The sequence below is a fragment of the Lontra canadensis genome, unplaced genomic scaffold (assembly GCF_010015895.1).
Source record: "Lontra canadensis isolate GAN:19392208 unplaced genomic scaffold, GSC_riverotter_1.0 scaffold25, whole genome shotgun sequence".
Lineage (NCBI taxonomy): Eukaryota > Metazoa > Chordata > Mammalia > Carnivora > Mustelidae > Lontra > Lontra canadensis.
The window spans coordinates 16,714,149-16,734,126 of NW_022631019.1; the positions used below are offsets into that span (position 1 = coordinate 16,714,149).

General features: G+C 38.5%; 1 protein-coding gene across 4 annotated transcripts in view; it reads right to left on the reverse strand.

The window, feature by feature from the left end:
- HNRNPR (heterogeneous nuclear ribonucleoprotein R) overlaps window positions 1-19,978 on the reverse strand; it is a 33,705-nt gene that overhangs the window by 4,869 nt on the left and 8,858 nt on the right. For 3 of the 4 annotated variants that reach the window (XM_032863713.1, XM_032863712.1, XM_032863715.1), the window contains 4 exons: window positions 19,559-19,672; window positions 8,131-8,307; window positions 6,397-6,532; window positions 3,510-3,724 (listed from right to left, as the gene is read on the reverse strand). In XM_032863713.1, the coding sequence (XP_032719604.1) occupies window positions 3,510-3,724; window positions 6,397-6,532; window positions 8,131-8,307; window positions 19,559-19,672 (642 nt within the window). The remainder of the gene's footprint in view (window positions 1-3,509; window positions 3,725-6,396; window positions 6,533-8,130; window positions 8,308-19,558; window positions 19,673-19,978) is intronic. The other variant, XM_032863714.1, reaches the window with a different exon arrangement.

Sequence of the window (19,978 nt, forward strand, 5' to 3'; positions counted from 1 at the left end):
TTACATAACATTGCTCCAAGGAAGGCTTTATAATTTAGAAGCTATTATAGAGGTGCCTGCGTGGCTCAGTGGGTTAAGCGGCTGCCTTCCACTCAGATCATGATCTCAAGGTCCTGGGATCGAGGCCCGCATCGGGCTCTCTGCTCAGCGGGGAACCATGCTTCCCCCTCTTTCTCTGCCTCTCTGCCTACTTGTGATCTCTCTCTGTCAAATAAATAAATACAATCTTAAAGTAAAATAAAAGCTATTATATAAAGGAGTGGTAGAATTCACTACTAGAAATAAATGGCTTTCACATGGCAAAAATGACAGAAGTGGAGCCAAAAGACAAATGACTTCTATCATAAAGAGTTAACCTCTATTTTTTAAATATCAGAGCTCCAGAAAATAAGAAAAAGCTCAATGGAAAACTGAATAAAAGACATGCAAAATTCATGAATATAAGGTTCATACAAAGAAACACAAATGGCCCTTCAACATACTAAAAACTTAAATCCATGCATAGTAAGAGAAGTAAATCATAACGGCTTTGAGATACACCATTTACCAGACTGGCAAAATCCAAAAATATTACACACTATTTTGACAAGGATGAGGAAAGTGAGCCTCTTGTATTTTGCTGGTGGGAGGATAAAACAGTACAGAGGAATATGGAAATATTTTACAATAATACAAAGGAATTTTATAATAATTGCAGAAGCATGTACTCTGTGGCCCACAATTCTATCTCTGAGAATCTATCCTACAGATATATCTGCACTTTTATCAACTGACAAGATACAAGCTCATTCACTATAATATTGTTACAATAAAAGATTAGAAACTCTGCCCCACCAGTTGAATACAGTATAGTATACCCACACAACGGAACATTATGTAGCCATAATTGTTGGTAAGACATTTTTTCCCTTTTTTACATCTCTGAAATGGGAATCCAACTTACAGTTAATGTGACATGCAAGCACTGTTTCAAAATTTAATTGGCAACATTTAATAACTTCTTAGTAGTACACATAATAGTGATATACCACCTTAGAGATCATGAACTAGGATACTGAATAAAGCAAATATAGATCAGTGAATGCAGGTTACCTGTACCCATCATGTAAAAAGTCAGGAAAGTAAGAATACTCGTATTTGCCTGTATCTGTCTGAGGAAATACTACAAGAATAAAGCAGAGACTACGAAAACTGGGTGTGTACTGGGAACGAGGGAATACAGTAGATGCAGCTAGGTAGAGGCTGGACTTTTTTTTAAAGATTTTATTTACTTGACAGAGAGATACAGAGAAAGCACAAGTAGACAGAGCAGCAAGCAGAGGGAGAGGGAGAAGCAAGCTCTCCGCTAAGCCAGGAGCCCGATGCGGGGCTGGATCCCAGGACCCTGGGATCATAACCCGAGTTGAAGGCAGCTGCTTAACCGACTGAGCCACCCAGGCATGCCGAGGTAGGACTTCTTTAATCTATACCTTTCTGTGTAATTTTGATTTTTGAACTAAGGAATTCTATTACCTATTCAAAGAAAAAAATTAACACACCCAGTGAATAAACTGTTTCCTCAGATAAAGGATATATGAATAAAAAATTATTTGGGGGAAGGTATTACTTCAAGGCGGGGACTCTAACACTGTCCACCTCCATCTCTACCCTCTTTATTTTCACAGTGTTGTCACAGAGGTCAAACTCAACATTATGCAGGCCTCAGTTGGTTTACTTACTTTTTTTTTTTATAACTCAACACAGATCTTTTTTTCTTTTTCGAGATGAAACCAAAACATACGATATAAAAATTACTTGTTGAAAGTTTGTTTAAAACATTCAACAGGAAAAAAGTCCCTTTAAGAAATATAGGCTCTTAGGTTTCGGTTGATTATAAAACTGACCCAACTTGGCAAAAAATCTTTAATGAATTAGAACACTGATAATGTTAACAGCAGAAGGGTAGAGCACCCACCCTCCACTTTAGAAAACAATAAAGGAATCAGTTATTAGTCAATCAAATTTACTCAGTAGGTATTATTCAAGTTTACAGAGGCCTCTTTTTCATTCTGAATGTTGTTTATGATCTAGGAAGAATAGTTCCTAGAATAAAATGTTGAGGTTTTCTAACCCTATAAAGCTCAGGATGCACTTCAATCCAAAAGGTTATTAAGAGGTATGTGAAAAGTGTTGATTGAGCAAATCACCAGCCAAACTACACTTCAGATTCTCTGTGAATTTTATTCACCTCTTAAAATGTGTAATATATCTATACTGCTATTTTAAACATGTTTTTACAGAAAAAGTAATACAAACTCTACTGTTTCTACAAGGCAGTTCCAAATTGTAAGGGTGCTTAAGAGATTTATCCAACTCCAATAAAACAGAGGACATCCAAGTTCAATAGGTTTGCCCAAAGTCACAATTAATTGTATTAGAAGAAACAAATGGAATTAAAATCAAGTTAGTAAAAAATAAAAATAATCAGAGTTATTTAAATTCCTAGTCCCTTTCCTTAACACAAATCCATTCAAGGAATACAAGAAAAGGACACCGAGCAGCACATCTGAGAGCCTCTCTGGTTCATTCTCTGTGATCTTCTCTAACCCAAAGATGACTTTGCCTATAAAACTTGTTCACACTAGTATAAACTGGGGCTCTCCTCCAAACTAATTAGAGTGAAGATTACTTGCTCAGAACCTGGAATAAAAAGCTTTAGAGGAAGACTTCCCAGTCTAGGAGAATTCAACTACCAATTTATGGTCATTACAGAGTTGCTGCCTCACCAAGAAGGGAAGAGACACACCAAAATACTCAGAAATTCACTAAGATCAGCAGAGATGCAACTCTGATGAGTCCCTTCAATTCCAGCAGTCACCTGAAGGGAAAGCCTAACAATCAAGCCTCATGGCACCATTATTTACCAGGCAGGGATCATGGCAACGGAAGTATAAGGCTTAGGAGGAAAGTGAGGGCCTGCCACAGGATCTGCCATGCATATTTTGCCACCACCACACAAGAGCAAACACAATAACCCTCTGCCTTTCTTCATGGAGACAACAGTCTTAAGGGAACTTAATCATTAAATTAAAAAAAAGAAATAGAAAAATCAGCTATAAATCTAAATAAATTATCAATGGCCATGTAATAAGTCTTATTATGGTCAATGAAGACTGCAATTCATAATCTCCAAAAAACATTACTTCTGTCTGTAGCCAGTAAGACCTCTCTTTTTTTAAAACTCTGTATCCTTCCTCGCTCCTAGCACTGAACAAATTCTCAATGCTGATGGACATACTTAAACCAATTTCACTTCAGTTCCTTTTGCACATTTAATCTCCAGGAAAAGGGATGGTAACAGAAATTTCTAGATACCAAGAAAGACTGTTAAGTTTGGTATTAAAGCAGATTCTAGAATTAAGATCAAGAGCTATAAACTGTATTTATCATATAACTTTTAAAAGTTGAGCTTTATCGGAGTACAAAATTTAAATAATCATCTCACCCCCATCCCAAGCAACTGCATTTACCTTAGCCATGACTTCTGGATCTGGTTCTTCCACAGGGTCAGCCCATTCAACTGTAACTACATTTCCCCATACTTTTACTTTTCCACTCATCAGCCGGCGTCTGGCTTGTGCTGCTGACTTGTGATCCTCATATTCAAGGAAGCAGAACCCCCGATTCTTCTTTTTGTCATCGGGTTGATGATAGAGAATAACGTCCACCAAACCCTCTGTTAAACCAACAGCCAGATATATAAGCCAAAAGCATCCACCACACATCTAGCGGTTAGGCAGACCTAAATCCATTTGCCGAAGAGCAAAAAATATTGAAGAAGCCTCAAAATGATTCCCTAATTACCTAGTAGACAATTAAATCAGCATTGTTAGATATGGATTGTGAAACAGTATTTTATGTTCCTTTTTTTTTCAGGGTCCTGAGGGTACAGCCATAAGCAACAGGTCCAGTTACTGTATTCTGATATAGAACATACCATGTTTTAGAGTGTTTGATATAACAAGACCTTACAATTTATGAAACCAAGGAATTTAAAAACCAAATTATTAATATAAATTCAAAGGAATTTACATTCAACCAAGTAATCAAGACCAAAAATCATCCTTGGCTCTAACTTAAAAGTTACTGCTTTTACCAAGAATGAAAATGATTGCTGGGGCACCTGGGTGACTCTGTTAAGGGTCTGCCTTCAGCTCAGGCCGTGGTCCCGAGGTCCTGGGATCATGCCCCACGTCAAGCTCCCTGCTCGGCAGGGAGTCTGCTTCTCTCTCCCTCTTCCTCTGCCCCTCACCCCCAGCTCATGCTGAATCTCTCATGCTCTCTCTCAAACAAATAAATAAAATCTTTAAAAAAAAGAAAAAAGAAAAAAGAAAATGATTGCTAAATATTGGTGTCCCTCCGGTCTTAGTCCTGTGTTCTCATCTTTCCACATATGTTGTTTCTAGGTAGTATCAGCTAGTCTGTACTTTTAGAAGCTATCTATATCCTTAAGAATGCTTACATATTATTTCTAATCCAGACTTAAAGACATTTCAAATTTAGCAAGTCCAAAATCACAGTTACCACTCCCCGAATGTGTCTTCTCTACTTCCCTATCTAATAAATAGGACCATCTCCTGGTTCTCAAGCCAGAAATTAAAGACTCTTCCTTGATTTCCTTCCTTTACTCCCCTACTCAATTCAGAGCCCATCTACTTCTTTTCACCTTCACAGCTATTACCCTCGTCCAATCTTCTATCCAAACTACTGTGATAGCCTCAACTAACTGATTAACTTCTACTCTTAAGCCCCTCTAAACCATTACCCATATGGCAGTAGAGATAATATTCCGTAAACATGAAACAGATGTTACACCCTGCTTGAGATCTTTAAATACCTTCTCATTCTACAAAAATTAAATCTAAACTTCTTATAAGGTCCACAAAAGCTCTGCCTACTTCACCTAATTCTACCCTCAACTCTACAGTAATTTTAACAACACTGGCCTTCTCTCAGTTCCTATAATACACCGAGTTCTTTCTTGCCTCAGAGACTTGGCATGTGTTGCTCTGCTGGAATGCACAGTCCTCTGTTCTTTGTCTGCTACATCCTCCTCATTCTTCAGGTCTTGTCCGAAATGTCATGTTATCAGAAAAGTCTTCCATAAACATCAAAACGGGGATAATAGGTATTCTCTAGCTAAGTATCTCTTATTTTGCTCTTCTCAGTGCTTACCACAATGTGTTAATATTTCTTTAGTTTTTTGTGTTACTCCTTTCCCAGAATGTAAGCTCTACAAGGGCAGAAAACAGATCTTATTCACCACTGTATCCCAGCGCACAGCACAATGCCACCGCTTTAATAGGCACTGGACAAACACCTGCTGAAGGAATGAATACATGGATAAGAAGCCAGAAAGGAGCCGACAGGTAATAAAGTGATGGGGGCAAAGAACTGCGCCATTTGGAGCACGTGACCAACACAAGTGTGATGGAGAGTGGCAGTGGTTACAAAGTAGAATGCTAGAAAATCAAGATTTTGGAGTGGGCAGAATTTCTGGCAGCAAGATCCAGAACATGATCAGGATGTGGGGGGAGCGGAAATAGAGAACTGGAAATGAGGCAGTCATGAAACTAGGAGGCTAGGGGCCTGGACGGTCATCCGTGTACATGTTAAAGGTACTACAAATAAGTCAATTTAGGGAGGAAGAGCAAGACTCTGGGCAATCTTCAATTAACGAAAGACTGAATCGAGACTGAATCGAGCAACGGATGACAGCATCAAGGGAGGAGAAAGGACGGTTTATCTGGAGGACAAAAAAAACATGGCTTTTATGAGGGGAAGTAATGGTCTAAATCAGTGTTTCTTAAACCATAGCTAGACTGAGTTTATCTTCACCCATGTTTAAGGCAAATGAAATGGAACAGGAAAGATAACGCTAAATCATGTAAAATAAGTGAAAGTACAAGTTTTGTTGAACTTTGTTTCAGTTACAAATGTATACAGACCTGTGATGTAACGTATACTTCTCAATCAATTCTATGGATTTAGAATAGGAAATTTTAAAAAATCTGATCTAGACAAGGCAACAGGGAGGAGGAGGAGGAGGAGAAAAAACTCCCAGCCTCTTGGCCCTAAAGCAAGCTGAATGCCGGGAAGCCTTCACTGAAGGGCTACCAGGCAAAGACTCTGGCAAAAGCTAAGGAGCAATGAAGGCACAGAAGTAAGGGGACATTCCAAGAAATGAAGGCTATAAGGGAACATGCTTAGACCAAACCACTGTAAGGCACAAAGGAGACAATTTAGACACTGAAGATTTGTATTTTCAGATTAATATACACTTCTCTTTCTTGGTACTTATAAACAGCACCACAGATTTCCCAAAACTAACTTCTACTAAATACATTTTTGTTTTACCTGTGACTTTACTGAATTCTTCCAGAATGTTTTCCTTAGTCTTATTCTTCGGAATTGATCCAACAAAAAGCCTGTTGTTTGCCACAGAAATGCACACTCCAAGGTGTTTACCGGGGCGAATTTCATAGCTGTCACACTGCAAGGAAGAAAAGAACCAGATACCCCACAACCATCCCAAACTCAGGACAATTGTCTCACTCTAAAAAATTCAACAATGTAAGGTCAAACACTTCCTGCTTCACAAACTCACCGAGTTCCCTCACGCTTACCATTATAAAAATGTGTATTTTAAAACTTGTTACAGTCTCTCATCTTAGTTTGGTTTTGTTAATTTTCACTGCTCTTCTGGATATAAAGGACTGAGTTATTCACTATTTTTTAAAATACCTTACGTCGTATTTCAATGTTATCTATCTGAAAAATTTTCCAGAGAATTTCAGAAAAAGTACCCAAGACTGATCATTCAGGATCCTTGGAGATAAAATTAGATACAGATAAGCCAAAAGCAAAACAATAGTTAACTAAGTATAATCAATAAGAAGAAATTCAGAAGAATTTCATATTCTACAGAAAACACAGTATTCTAAATCTAAACATGAAAAGTTTTAAACTGCACAGCAAACACAATACCTTCAAAATTATATGAAATGATAGGAAATAAAAAAAGGCTTTATTTAAATCACTATGGAGATAGTTTCTTTGATAAACTTCAGCTTCCTCGACTTTAACATTACTTACCATTAGCCTACTAAAAGATACATGATTATTAAAAAATAAAAATCATCTATACGTTACCAAAAATTAGGAAATGAAGCTTTGAAATTTTCTTAATAAAAACAAGTTGGAAGGAAAAGTTCTTAATAAAAACTAAAATCTAGGTCAAGCTAGAATGGAACTAATTTAGAAGTGACTAATAGAACAAAAAGCCCTGGTGAAAGAGGTACCCATTCCAGAAGGCCTGGAACTAGACTAAGTGAGGCTTTTAAATGTCTGGAAAGAGTATGCAGAAACAATGACACGGTTTTTTTCTAAGTTCCTGAGATGGGTGTACCAACACAGGTAAGAAGATATTTCTCCTTTGCAGAACTGTTACAACTACTACTACTACAGGAGTACTATTGATTACTACGTACAAAGGGTAAAAGAAAATTACTAGATTACAGAAGATGAGCTATAAAATAGTAAAAAAGGAGAAAGACTGAAGACAGAGAAGACTGGAGGGTCTGAAAACAAAATACAGAGAAGAACAGGCATATACTCAGACAGTAAATTGTATGATTAGGTTGTGACAAAAATAAAAGTCTCAGATCATTTCCTGAATTGCATCCTAAAAGTCATTGTCACCCAGTTATATCCCCCAGAATCCATCCCAGCCTTCATTATACTTTTAAGAATCTTGTCCTGAAGTTTAACGGTAACAATTCACATCTTTTTTTGCCTAAAACCCAAAGAGAGAACTGCAGAAGCCAAATATTCAAATGAAACTTTAGATACTAACCAATCTAATAAGTAACAGAATTACAGGAGACTTTCTCGAACACATTACTTCTTGGGTATTTTACGTCTTTTTTACTTTTATCATCAGAAAAAAATAGAGCAAAGGTCACATATCAACTTTATCAACATCCCCACCATGAAGAGCAAAAACCAAAGAAAACGAAACAATGTTAACTGCGAATGTTTTTAATTGAGGCAGTCTGATCCGCCACTAGACAGTGAGTGTTTATCACATACCAGCTTAACGGCCTCCTGTGCAGCCTCCTTCCCACAGAAGGTGATAAACGCATACCCTCTGTTCTGACCAGACAGTGGATCCATCATAAGACGTAGATCCCAAATGGGACCAGCCTTTTCAAAAAGGGGTACCAACTCATCCTCATATAAATCTCTTGGTATTTTACCTACAAAGACCTGGAAAAAAAAAAAAAAAAGACAAACCTCTATATTAGAATCCCAATATAAGCATTTTAGAGCCACAAAGCCCAACAACTCTTCTTCTAAGGGGCTAGGGGCACAAAGATGGTTAAAGAGGAATGAAGACAATTTGAATCATTAGGAGTTAGCCCTAATGTTTACTATAATGACCGATGGTCATTAACACAGAATAATATTCTATACTGAAAAACGAAAATGATTAGTAAGCGTGTGCAAAATACCTCTGAATTATTTTTATAGTTTCTCTTTTTCTCACAAACACACAGAATAAAGGATATATATGTATCTTTGGGAAATATGATATCAGCATTTTTGTAAAAACAGTAATTGAATAAATACTGAAGTGGTCTTTCTCAAGTTTTCTCAACTCTCAGTGCCTAGGTGGCATGGTCAATGACTGTCCGCCTTTTGACTTCCCCTAAGGTCATGATCTCAGGGTTGTGAGACTGAGCCCTGTGATGGGCTCCACGCTCAGCATGGAGCCTGCTTAAGTTTCTCTTGCCCTCTGCTCTTCCACCCCTCATGTGCTCTCTCTCTTTCTCAAACATTTAAATCCTAAGGGGGCGCCTGCGTGGCTCAGTGGGTTAACCTCTGCCTTCAGCTCAGGTCATGATCCCAGTGTCCTGGGATCAAGCCCCACATTAGGCTCCCTGTTTGTCAGGAACACTACTTCTCCCTCTCCCACTGCTTGTGTTCCCTCTCTCGCTATGTCTCTGTCAAATAAATAAAATCTTAAAAAATATATATACATATATATAAAATCTTAAAATAACTACTACAAAAATTATGTAATAAGGATTAAATTATGATAAATATGTTAAACAATAAAAAACATTCTCAATGTTTAATACTAGACCCACAATTTCTTCAAGGTTCTACCACACAGGCAACAATAAAGACAATCTTGTACATTAAAACATTTGCAATCCACATGCAGTCCTTATTTAGATGCATTTATTTATTTGAGAGAGAGAGGAGAATTTCAAGCAGACTCCCCACTGAGTAGGGAGCCAGACACAGGGCTCGATCTCATGACCCTCAGAGATCATTACCTGAGCCAAAACCCAAGAGTCAGACACTTAACCGACCAAGCCAACCAGACGCCTTCACACGCAGCCTTAAAAAGTAAGTCAGCGTCTGCATTTGAGATGAATTTTCTTTCTTTTTCTTTAAAGATTTTATTGGTCAGAGACAGAGAGCACAACCTGGGCGAGCAGAAAGCAGAGGGAGAAGCAGGCTCCCTGCTGAGCAAGGATCCCAGAATCCTGGGATCATGACCTAAGCCAAAGGCAAACACTTAACCCACTGAGCCACCCAGGCGTTCCTAGAGATGAGTTTTCTAGTGAAACTCATCTACATCAACATTTCACACTCTGAAAAATGACTTGAATAATGAAACAGCAATCCAAAAGATGCCCAAATTATTACTGGATATTCAGTTTCTGAAGTTAAGCTCTATAACTGCGCTAAGAAAATCGTTTTCAAAATAATTAGATTTACCTTCACGGCTGTCTGGTAAAACTTCTTTTGAATCCCTAGCATAATTCTCTCACACAAGAGCTATTCAATTCTTCTGCCTCCTCAAAGTCTCCAACCCTCATTCACTAAGTCATCCAAGGAGGGCATGTGAGAAGGTCAGTGGTTTTCTCATATTCTTTCCTAAATTCTTTCCTTCTTCATACCTCAGAAAAAGAGATTTATTTCCTTTCCAAGGTTAACTTCCTAACCATAACAGAGCCCATTTCTTCACACCACCTTCTCCTGGAAATAACTGCAAACTTTTATTTGACTCTCCTATTTTGCTGAGTACATCCTTCCAAACATGCCAAATCTTCCGTAACAAAACAATATGCAAACAAGGAATATTTACCCATTTATCTTTCAAGCCCTTTCAAATGCTTTGAACACATGGCCATGTCTACTTTATTTCACTCACGCAGTTATTCAACCCGTCTACCATATCCTTAGTACTGTGCAGCTACGAAGCGTAAGACATCTAAGGCATCATCTGTGCAACATCCCTACAGAACTATATTTCTAACAAAAACTCACTCTGGAGAGCCCCTGGCATCTATGCTCTCTAACTACAATACTGACTTCTTCCTCTAACACTAAGCTGCATCCCCAAATGGAATCCACTAATGGATTTCAAACAACTAAATTCAAGTCTTTTTTCCCTCACTCTCATCTTGCCTTCTTGGTAAGCGCTAACACTGGTGATGCTGCCTCCTAAAAATTCTCTTCCCTTCAATTTTTAGAATCCTCCACTAGCCTGGTCTTTTTACCTTTAATTTTTTTCTCTATCCTTTCCACAGTGATTCTTCTATTTACCTAATAACAGTCTGCATGTTCCCAAAGTTATGGCTCTATCTAATCTTCCCTGTATTTCCTTCACTTCCAAAGATCATATCCATTCCCCAGTCTGTATCTATAGTCATCTCTCACATCTACATCCTAAGACCTAATTTTATACTTCCAACTGCATTTGGAAGCATATCCTATTGGTTGTCCTAATTTTACCTCAAATTATCAATAAACAGTAATATATTTTCTTGTTTTTTGAATATAGATGTTATCTATAGATATGAATGACTATGGAGGTGAATAGTACTAATAGTGATTTATCAATGTGTGAGAAAACAGTTCTAATTTTATTCTTTTCCTTTAATTATATTTTCTAAATATTCTGCCACAGATATAATTTTTTTTTAAGATTTTATTTATTTGACAGACAGAGATCACAAGTAGGCAGAGAGGCAGGAAGGGAAGCAGGCTCCCCGCCGAGCAGAAAGCCCGAGGTGGGGCTTGATCCCAGGACCCTGGGATCATGACCTGAGCTGAAGGCAGAGGCCTTAACCCACTGAGCCACCCAGGCGCCCCAAGATTTGTAACAAATGTTTTTTTCCAAAAATCAAAATGAGTAAAACCCACCCTTGTCAACCACTTCCTTTGATTTTCCTCATTTTTCTTGAGTAACATAATTTCTGCTGCTCCCTCCAGCCCCCAAGATGACCAAGGAAATAATACTTTCAATAAACAAAAATCTCAGCTATTTTGAATCCCTTCCATTCCTATCCATACCCAACTAAACTTCTACGTATCGGCCTGGAGTTGTTCCAATAAATAATACCTAGCCTACAGAACTGACTTCCAACCTACTCATAGAACTTCTCCAAACTTTTCATGAGACAGGGAATTCAATATACCTTCAACTCATATGCCATGTATTTTTCTAAGTTCTAGAGATACAGTGAATACCACAAACAAGGTCTAAGCATTCACAAGGTTTACACACTATTGATAGAGACAAAGGTTAAAAAATATATATATGAGGGGCGCCTGGGTGACTCAGTGGGTTAAAGCCTCTGCCTTCGGCTCAGGAGGTGATCCCAGGGTCCTGGGATCAAGCCCTGCATCAGGCTTTCTGCCTGGCGGGGAGCCTGCTTCTGCCTTACCTCTCTGCCTACTTGTTCTCTCTCTCTCTGTCAAAATAAATAAATAAAATCTTTATATATATATATATATATATATATATATATATATATATATATATATATATATATATATGATTTCAAGAGATATTAAAGGCTAAAAAAAAATAAAAGCAAGGAAAGGGAATAAATGAGGAAGAGGCTGTATTTTAATTGGAAGAGCCCCCCTAAAAAGGTAAGTCTGAACTGAGACCTAAGGTAGAAAATTAAGTAAAAATCTGAGGGGGGAAATAAAATCTGAGGAAAGAGCAATCCAAGGTAAAGAACATTACAAAAAGATGGGAGCACACTTAACATATCTGATGAACAGCAAACATGACAGCGACCGGAAGAAAAGTTGGGAAAGAGAGAACAGGGGCCAGATTAAGTTAAACCATTTTAGGAGTTTGCATTTTATTCCAGTTGTTTTTGGGAAGATAGCAGAGGGTTTTGAGCAGACAAGTGACTAGATAGGACATGTTCCAAGGGACTGGCAGCCAGGCAGCAGATGAACTGGATGGAGAAACAGGCTGCCCAGTCAGGTCACAAGGCAATCCAGGCAAGGGATGATGGCAGCACGGAGCAATAGGTTGATAGCTCAAAGGTAGGGAGAATGTGAGAAACAGTTAAGTTTTAAGTTATGCTGGGTTCATGGGGTGCCTGGGTAGCTCAGTGGTTAAACCTCTGCCTTCGGCTCAGGTCACATCCCAGGGTCCTGGGATCAAGCCCTGCATCGGGCTCTCTGCTCGGCAGGAAGCCTGCCTCCCTCTCTCTCTCTCTGCCTGCCTCTCTGCCTACTTGTGATCTCTGTCAAATAAACAAATAAAATCTTTAAAAAAGAAAAGTTATACTGGGTTCAGATCTACATTTTAGTTACTTTGAGCAAGTTTCTTAATCAGCGAGTCTCAGTATCTTCATCTGGAAATAACATCATCCAGAGGGTTCAATTTCCATGTGAGCAGAGTGCCCAAATCTTGTTCCTCATTTTATTCCCAGCTTAAACACAGTGCCTGGAACATATTAGCTGCTCATTTTTTTTTTTTAAAGATTTTTATTTATTTGACAGACAGAGATCACAAGAAGGCAGAGAGAGAGGAGGAAGCAGGAAGTACGCTCCCTGCTAAGCAGAGTGCCTGATGCAGGGCTCGATCTCATGACCCTGGGATCATAACCTCAGCCAAAGGCAGAGGCTTTAACCCACCGAGCCACCCAGGTGCCCCACCAGCTGCTCATCTTTGATGAATGTTCAAATGAACATCAACCTCATGCTATTAACTTATACACTAGGTCCCACACCTTCTCTTCCACTCAAGAACAACAATTTGATCATCAGCACACTAGTGATTATAATTTGTCACTTAAAAAAAATTTTTTTTCAGGGGCCCCTGGATGGCTCTGTCGGTTGGGCATCACACTTAAAATTTAAATGAAAAAAGTATGTATCCTGACTACGACACACCTTCCAGTTACTGTCCCATTTCTCTGCTACCCTTTTTGGCAAAACTGCTCAAAAAAGCTGTAGGTACTTGCTATCTCAAATCCCTTGCCTCCCACTCTCTTTAATCCTCTCCAAATAGGGCTTTCACCACTATTCTTGACAAAGTCACTGATGACATCCCTATTGTCAGGATCAAATGTCAATTCACGGTCCTTGTCTCACTTGGAAAGTTTGTTGTAACTGACCACCTTCCTGCTATGAAAACGCTCTTCACTGGACTTCTGGGATACCACACCCCTGATTTTTTTCTTACCTCATTGGTTCTTTCTGCTCAGATCCCTTTACTAGTTCCTTCTCAACTCCCCAATCTCTAAATGTTTTAGAGGGCTGCAGGGATCAGATTTTAGACCTTTAGTCTGGCTACACACACTTCCTTGGTGATCACATCCAAACTCATGGTTTTTAAATACCAAGTAGATGCTTATGCTTCCAAAGTTTATAATCTCCAGCCAAAACCCTTCCCTGAATTCCAGAAGCAACGGCTCATTCAACACAGCTCCACTCAGAGGTCTAAGAGACATCTAACTCTTAACATGTCCAGAACTGAATTATGATCTTCCAATATGCTAATCTGCCCTTCTCTACAGCAGTCTTCGTTTTAATCCATGGCAACTCCATCCTTCTAGCTGCTCAGGTCATAAGCCTTGAAGTCATCCTTGGCTCCTTTCTCTCATACCCCCATATCCCACTCATCAATAAACCCTGTTAGATGTGCCTTCAAGATATCCGGAGAATCTGACGGCTTCTCATCAGCCTCAGTTTATCAATCCTATAAATGACCATTCATTAACGGGGCACAGCACTAAAAAAAACTGTGGATAAAAGATGTCCTGAGCCAGGCGCCTGGGTGGCTCAGTGGGTTAAAGCCTCTGCCTTTGGCTCAGGTCATGATCTCAGGGTCCTGGGATTGAGCCCCACATGGGGCTCTCTGCTCAGCAGGGAGCCTGCTTCCCCCTCTCTCTGCCTGCCTCTCTGCCTACTTGTGATCTCTATCTGTCAAATAAATAAATAAAATCTTAAAAAAAAAAAAAAAAGATGTCCTGAGACAAAAAAAATACATAGAAGGATAATTGGTATTCATTTTGAAATATATTTTTTGGTGCGGCTGAGGTCTCTGGCTCAGACAGTGTTTATGTATTTGAAGGTATCTGTATTTGAACATTTAAAATGAATTCTGGAGGGGCGCCTGGGTGGCTCAGTGGGTTAAGCCTCTGCCTTCGGCTCAGGTCATGATCTCGGGGTCCTGGGATCGAGCCCCACATTGGGCTCTCTGCTCAGCAGGGATCCTGCCTCCCTCTCTTTCTGCCTGCCTTTCTGCCTACTTGTGATCTCTCTCTCTGTCAAATAAATAAATTTTAAAAATCTTAAAAAAAAAATGTGTTCTGGGAAGCAAATTCTGGTTCCTATTATTTCCATTAACATAATGCAATGGTGCTTCATAATTACATTGTTCACTATCCCTATTTCTTCCATACCCATTACAAAACACATAAAGCAAGGAGCACACAAAGTGGCACTGTGAAAATACACCCCACACACAGCTCAGTGAGGAAGTGAAGTGTCAGGTTATTACATTACTTATGTAACACTTGTGCCCGTATTTTTAGAACAGACAGGTTTGCTCTTTAAGCAAACCTAAAGTGAAAAACCTATATTTTCAGAATTTAATGACTGATCACTTTACATACAGGATTCATAAGAGCCAAGTTCCTCATACTCTGAAGTATCCTTTGAATGTCAGAAGTCCAACTTACAGATTTTCCATAAGAATACTATTTACTTTAGAAGAAATATCAACAAATCTGTGATCAACAAAGTTCCCAATATGATAATCAATGGGATCCAAAAAGAAACAGGCTAAAAATACTGATTTACTGAGAAGCAGGAGATGGCTTCATTTCAAGATCAGTTTAACACAGGACACTTAAGTAACTTAAAAAGGCTAAAAATAAACAGTATTTAAAACTAGGCATCATTCCTTTTTAAGTTTCTAAGCTCAATTTTTAATTAACTAAAATGAAATAGAAATGTTTTCCTTTTATTAACTTGTTGGTCCCTGAGCCGTTATGGGCCCACAGGAACTGTTCAGAGTAAGCACTCAGGCATATGCAGGTTAGCGTCCCCTGCCCCCTGCCCCTCTCAGAACCAACAGAATGGGGGCGCCTGGGTGGCTCAGTGGGTTAAGCCTCTGCCTTCGGCTCAGGTCATAATCTCATGATCTCAGGGTCCTGGGATCGAGCCCCACATCGGGCTCTCTGCTCAGTGGGGAGCCTGCTTCCCTCTCTTCCTCTGCCTGCCTCTCTGCCTACTTGTGATCTCTGTCTGTCAAATAAATAAATAAATCTAAAAAAAAAAAAAAAAAAGCAAACAAACAGAATGTAATGAATACCATAACAACCAGTTCTTTCTTTACTCACTAAGCATCAAGACTTGAAATATGTTTTGGCTGTCTACTACCCAACCATCAAATACTTCAACAGTAACAGAGAAAAAGGCCTTTGAGGCTCTGGAAGGAACAGAGTTAACAGGCAATGGAACACAGTCTTTTGAGTATCTACTAAGGCTCTTCCATTATCCTGCTCCTATTTGCTGTTTTGCAAACACAGCAGCTTTTCCTTATACATAATTCAATTCAGGTACTATTAAGTCATATAGTTTTACATCTCTGTTAAATACACTGGTTCTCTAACACCTCCATTAGTTAAAATACCAAAGAATTAAATTTCAATCTACCATTTCCTTTGAATTCCTCTACAAAACACCAGTGCTGTGCTCTTTAAAAAGTCCTTATTATCATGGAAACTAATGAAAACAGAGGCTGTTTCCCAAAACAGTTTTACAATGCCAGCGGAGGAACACAAAGATACTATAACCAGACTGCATCTGAGGGCCCAGACACACTAAAAAACACCCTTCAAAATTAATACCTATCTTTCTTATCTCAGGACAATGCTTAGAAACAATGCAAAGGAGTGCTCCTTTATAGGGTTAATTTACAGTAGATTTTTCCAAGACAAAAACCTCACTCTTCTCATAACTTAATTTTAATACTGTCAGACTCAGGCACTGACCCTAATTTCAACTTCCTCAATCAAGAGCTAAACTTTTTAATGACTATAGTGAAACATAAAAGAGCAAAAACTTAAACCTCACAGCATCAAAAATGACACCAACTAAAACCAATTTATTTATTAAATCAGTAACCCAGTATGTTAAAAACCTATTTTTCTGATTTTTTAAAACTTTAATTTTAGGGGAGCATAGACAGCTCAGTTGGTCAAATGTCCCACTCTTGGTTTTGGCTCACGTCATGATCTCATGGGTCGTGGAGCCTGCCTGAAGATTCTCTCCCTCTGCCCCTCCCCAACACGCTCTCTAAAATAAGTAAATCTTTAAAAGAAAACAAAACAACACTTTAATTTTCAACAGGTATAGGCCAAACCTCTTGAAATTTAACTTTATGGGAAGAACCCAAACCTTTATCCTAAGATTTTGTTGTAACAAACTGCTTGATAGGAGTGGCTCAGGCTCATACAGGGATTTCACTGCAAAGGTATCTGCTGTATGTGATGATATCTAATATATAGGAAAATGCATCTTTCCCCTAAAGACACACTACAATATAAAAGAATACCATATTTTACAATTAGGATGCCAACTTTGTTTCTAATTGGATACTCAAAATAGTTTATCCTATTAAGTTGTTTAAATGCTTTCAGCAAAATGGTACAAATACTAACAAACTCCTTTCTTATCTATATAAAACAAAGATAAAACAAGTCTCCATTAATGAGCTCATTCATAGAACAAATCTAACAGGCTAAAAAAGTTCATTTTTGTAATTATGAAATAGATACAACCAACTAATTTTATACCAGGCTATACTGGGTGTTGGAAAGAACATTAACATTATTATACAGACTTAATTTTTATTCCTAAGGTTTTTGTAACTAAAGAAACAAGACTAAGATAAATGTAATAATTGATAAATACTAATAAGGATATCACATGCTGGATGGTATACTATAGATAACTTTTTCAAACTATATCTCCCTCTTGGAGGTGGTTTTAGGCTGCCTCTAAATAAGGAAGAAGCAAAAGAGCAATTACATTATTTATTTATTTTATATGAGGGTTTAAGAAAACAAAACTTAAAATCATTTGGAAAAAAAATACCTATGACAATCGTTCAAGTAAGAAAGTTGAACTACATTTGTATATTGTTCAAAAGTTAATAAAATGTAGGGGTGCCTGTGTGGCTCAGTCGTTAAGTATCTGCCTTTGGCCCAGGTCATGATCCCAGGATCCTGGGATGGAGCCCTGCATCAGGCTCTCTGCTAGGCGGGAAGCCTGCTTCTCCCTCTCCCATTCCGCTTGTGTTCCCTCTCTCGCTGTCTCTGTCAAATAAATAAAATCTTAAAAAAAAAAAAAAAGTTAATAAAATGTAAATGTAGATTTGAAAGCATTCACAATCTAAACAGAACATTAAAAATGAAGGATGGCTTGAGGTACCTAGCTGGCTCAGGCAGTAGACTGAGACTCCTGATCTCAGGGTTCTGAGCTGGAGTGTCATGCTGGTATGGAGATTACTTAAAAATAATAAAATCCTTTTTTTTTTTTTAAAAGATTGTATTTATTCATTTAACAGAGAGAGAGAGTGTGCGTACAAGGAGGGTGAGCAGCAGGCAGAGAGGGAGAGGGACAAGCAGGCTCCCCACTGAGGGGACCTAAGCTGAATGCAGATGCTTAACCAATTGAGCCACCCAGGCACTCCATTAATCAATTATCTTTAAAAAATATATATACTATTCACTCGTATTCTGTATTTCATGACATTTGCTCCTAGAACAAACTTAGATGGCTCACAGTCCAATTCCAACTCTACAGTAATTATGGAACATGGAATAATTTATAGTTTTTTTTTTAAAGAGACACAAAATAATATATAGCTAATTTAGGTATCATGAAAAATAAAGATGCTTACAGTCCTCCTTAATACTGCTAAATATTAAGAAATAGAATATTAACTGTCATAATGCTTGAAGGCAGTTCAGGGAACAAAGACCAATGAATGTAAACTCTATTTTATATACAGAGACTACATTGGAATTACTTCTGATATAAATCTAAAAAGTTAATTGGTAATGTCTTTATTCACAAACTATTCTTTTGGCTACCTGAAAAGACACCAGAAAGAAAAGACCCTGCTGTAAATTTATATTTTGGCACACAGTTTTTACCATTCAAAGGATCAGAATTGGTGGGGCGCCTAGGTGGCACAGGGGGTTAAGAGACCAATTCTTGGTTTTGGCTCAGGTCATAATCTCAGGGCTGTGACATCAAGCCCTGCATCAGGCTCTGCACTAGCATGGGAGTCTACTTGGGGCTCTCCCTCTCTATACCTCCCCTGACCCCCGAGCCCCCCTGCGTGCACTCTCTCTCTAAAATAAACAAATCTTTAAAAAAAAAAGGGGGGGGTTAGAGTTATCTAACATAGAGGTATATAAAAAAAACCTCTATGAAGGCACAGATGGAACAGCAGAAATTGCTTTGTTCAATGACAGACCAATGTGCTCGACCTTTTATCTGATTCTACACCCTTCCCTTGTGTGACCCACTCCCATCAATAAATATCTCAGCAGGGGCGCCGGGTGGCTCAGTGGGTTAAAGCCTCTGCCTTCGGCTCAGGTCATGATCCCAGGGTCCTGGGACTGAGCCCCACATCAGACTCTCTGCTCAGAAGGGAGCCTGCTTCCTCCTGCCTGCCTCTCTGCCTGCCGACTTGTGATCACTATCTGTCAAATAAATAAATAAAATCTAAAAAAAAAAAATTTTTTTTTAAAATAATAAATAAATAAATAAATAAATCTCTCAGCAAGAACTAAGTACCCTTTACGTGGTGGGGGTAGGGCCAAGGAGGGAGGACAAGCACTATTCAGAATTACTGACCTAAAACAAAACAGAATAAAGCAAACGTTTCTCTTTCATAACTTCAACCCAAGCACCTAAAATGGTGTGTTGCTGGTTGCATGGTTTTAGCAACCAGTTCCAAGAACTCCACATTCCTTTACAGAGTGTTTGGACATCTACTAGTCACATGGTTCTCCTTGCTTATGACTACAGTAAAATGCAAATGGCTAGCCAAAGAAAATAATTATAGCTAAACTTTAAAAAGAATCAACTACTCTTCTCCATCATGCAACAGACAGAATAATTTACAAACTGGAAAGATTTCAGCAAACAGCTGAAGAACACTTACTTCTGTTCCAATGCCAGGTTGTACACCAGAGTACACACTGTCTGGTGGAGGACCACCATACTTCCTCTGTCCTGTGGTTACATCCAGAGTATAGCCAGTCCTTTCAAGCAACGCCTAAAGATAATTATACATCTGTTTATACTTGAATATTATACCACACATCAGTATATTAATCTTTTCCAAAGGATATCCCAACATCGTAGGCCATGTAGCTTAGGTAAAATAATGTCAGAACTCATACTGGTATCACTCGCCCATGTTGTTCCCCTTCATTTTACTCCTTTCCATACATTGTATGGAAAGTATTGTACACCAATTAAATCTCTAAGCACACGATGATTTTTTGATATGAAGGAACAGAAAAATGGGGCAAGGATTATTACAAACGTGACATAAGCCGACCCCAGGATACCTATCCAT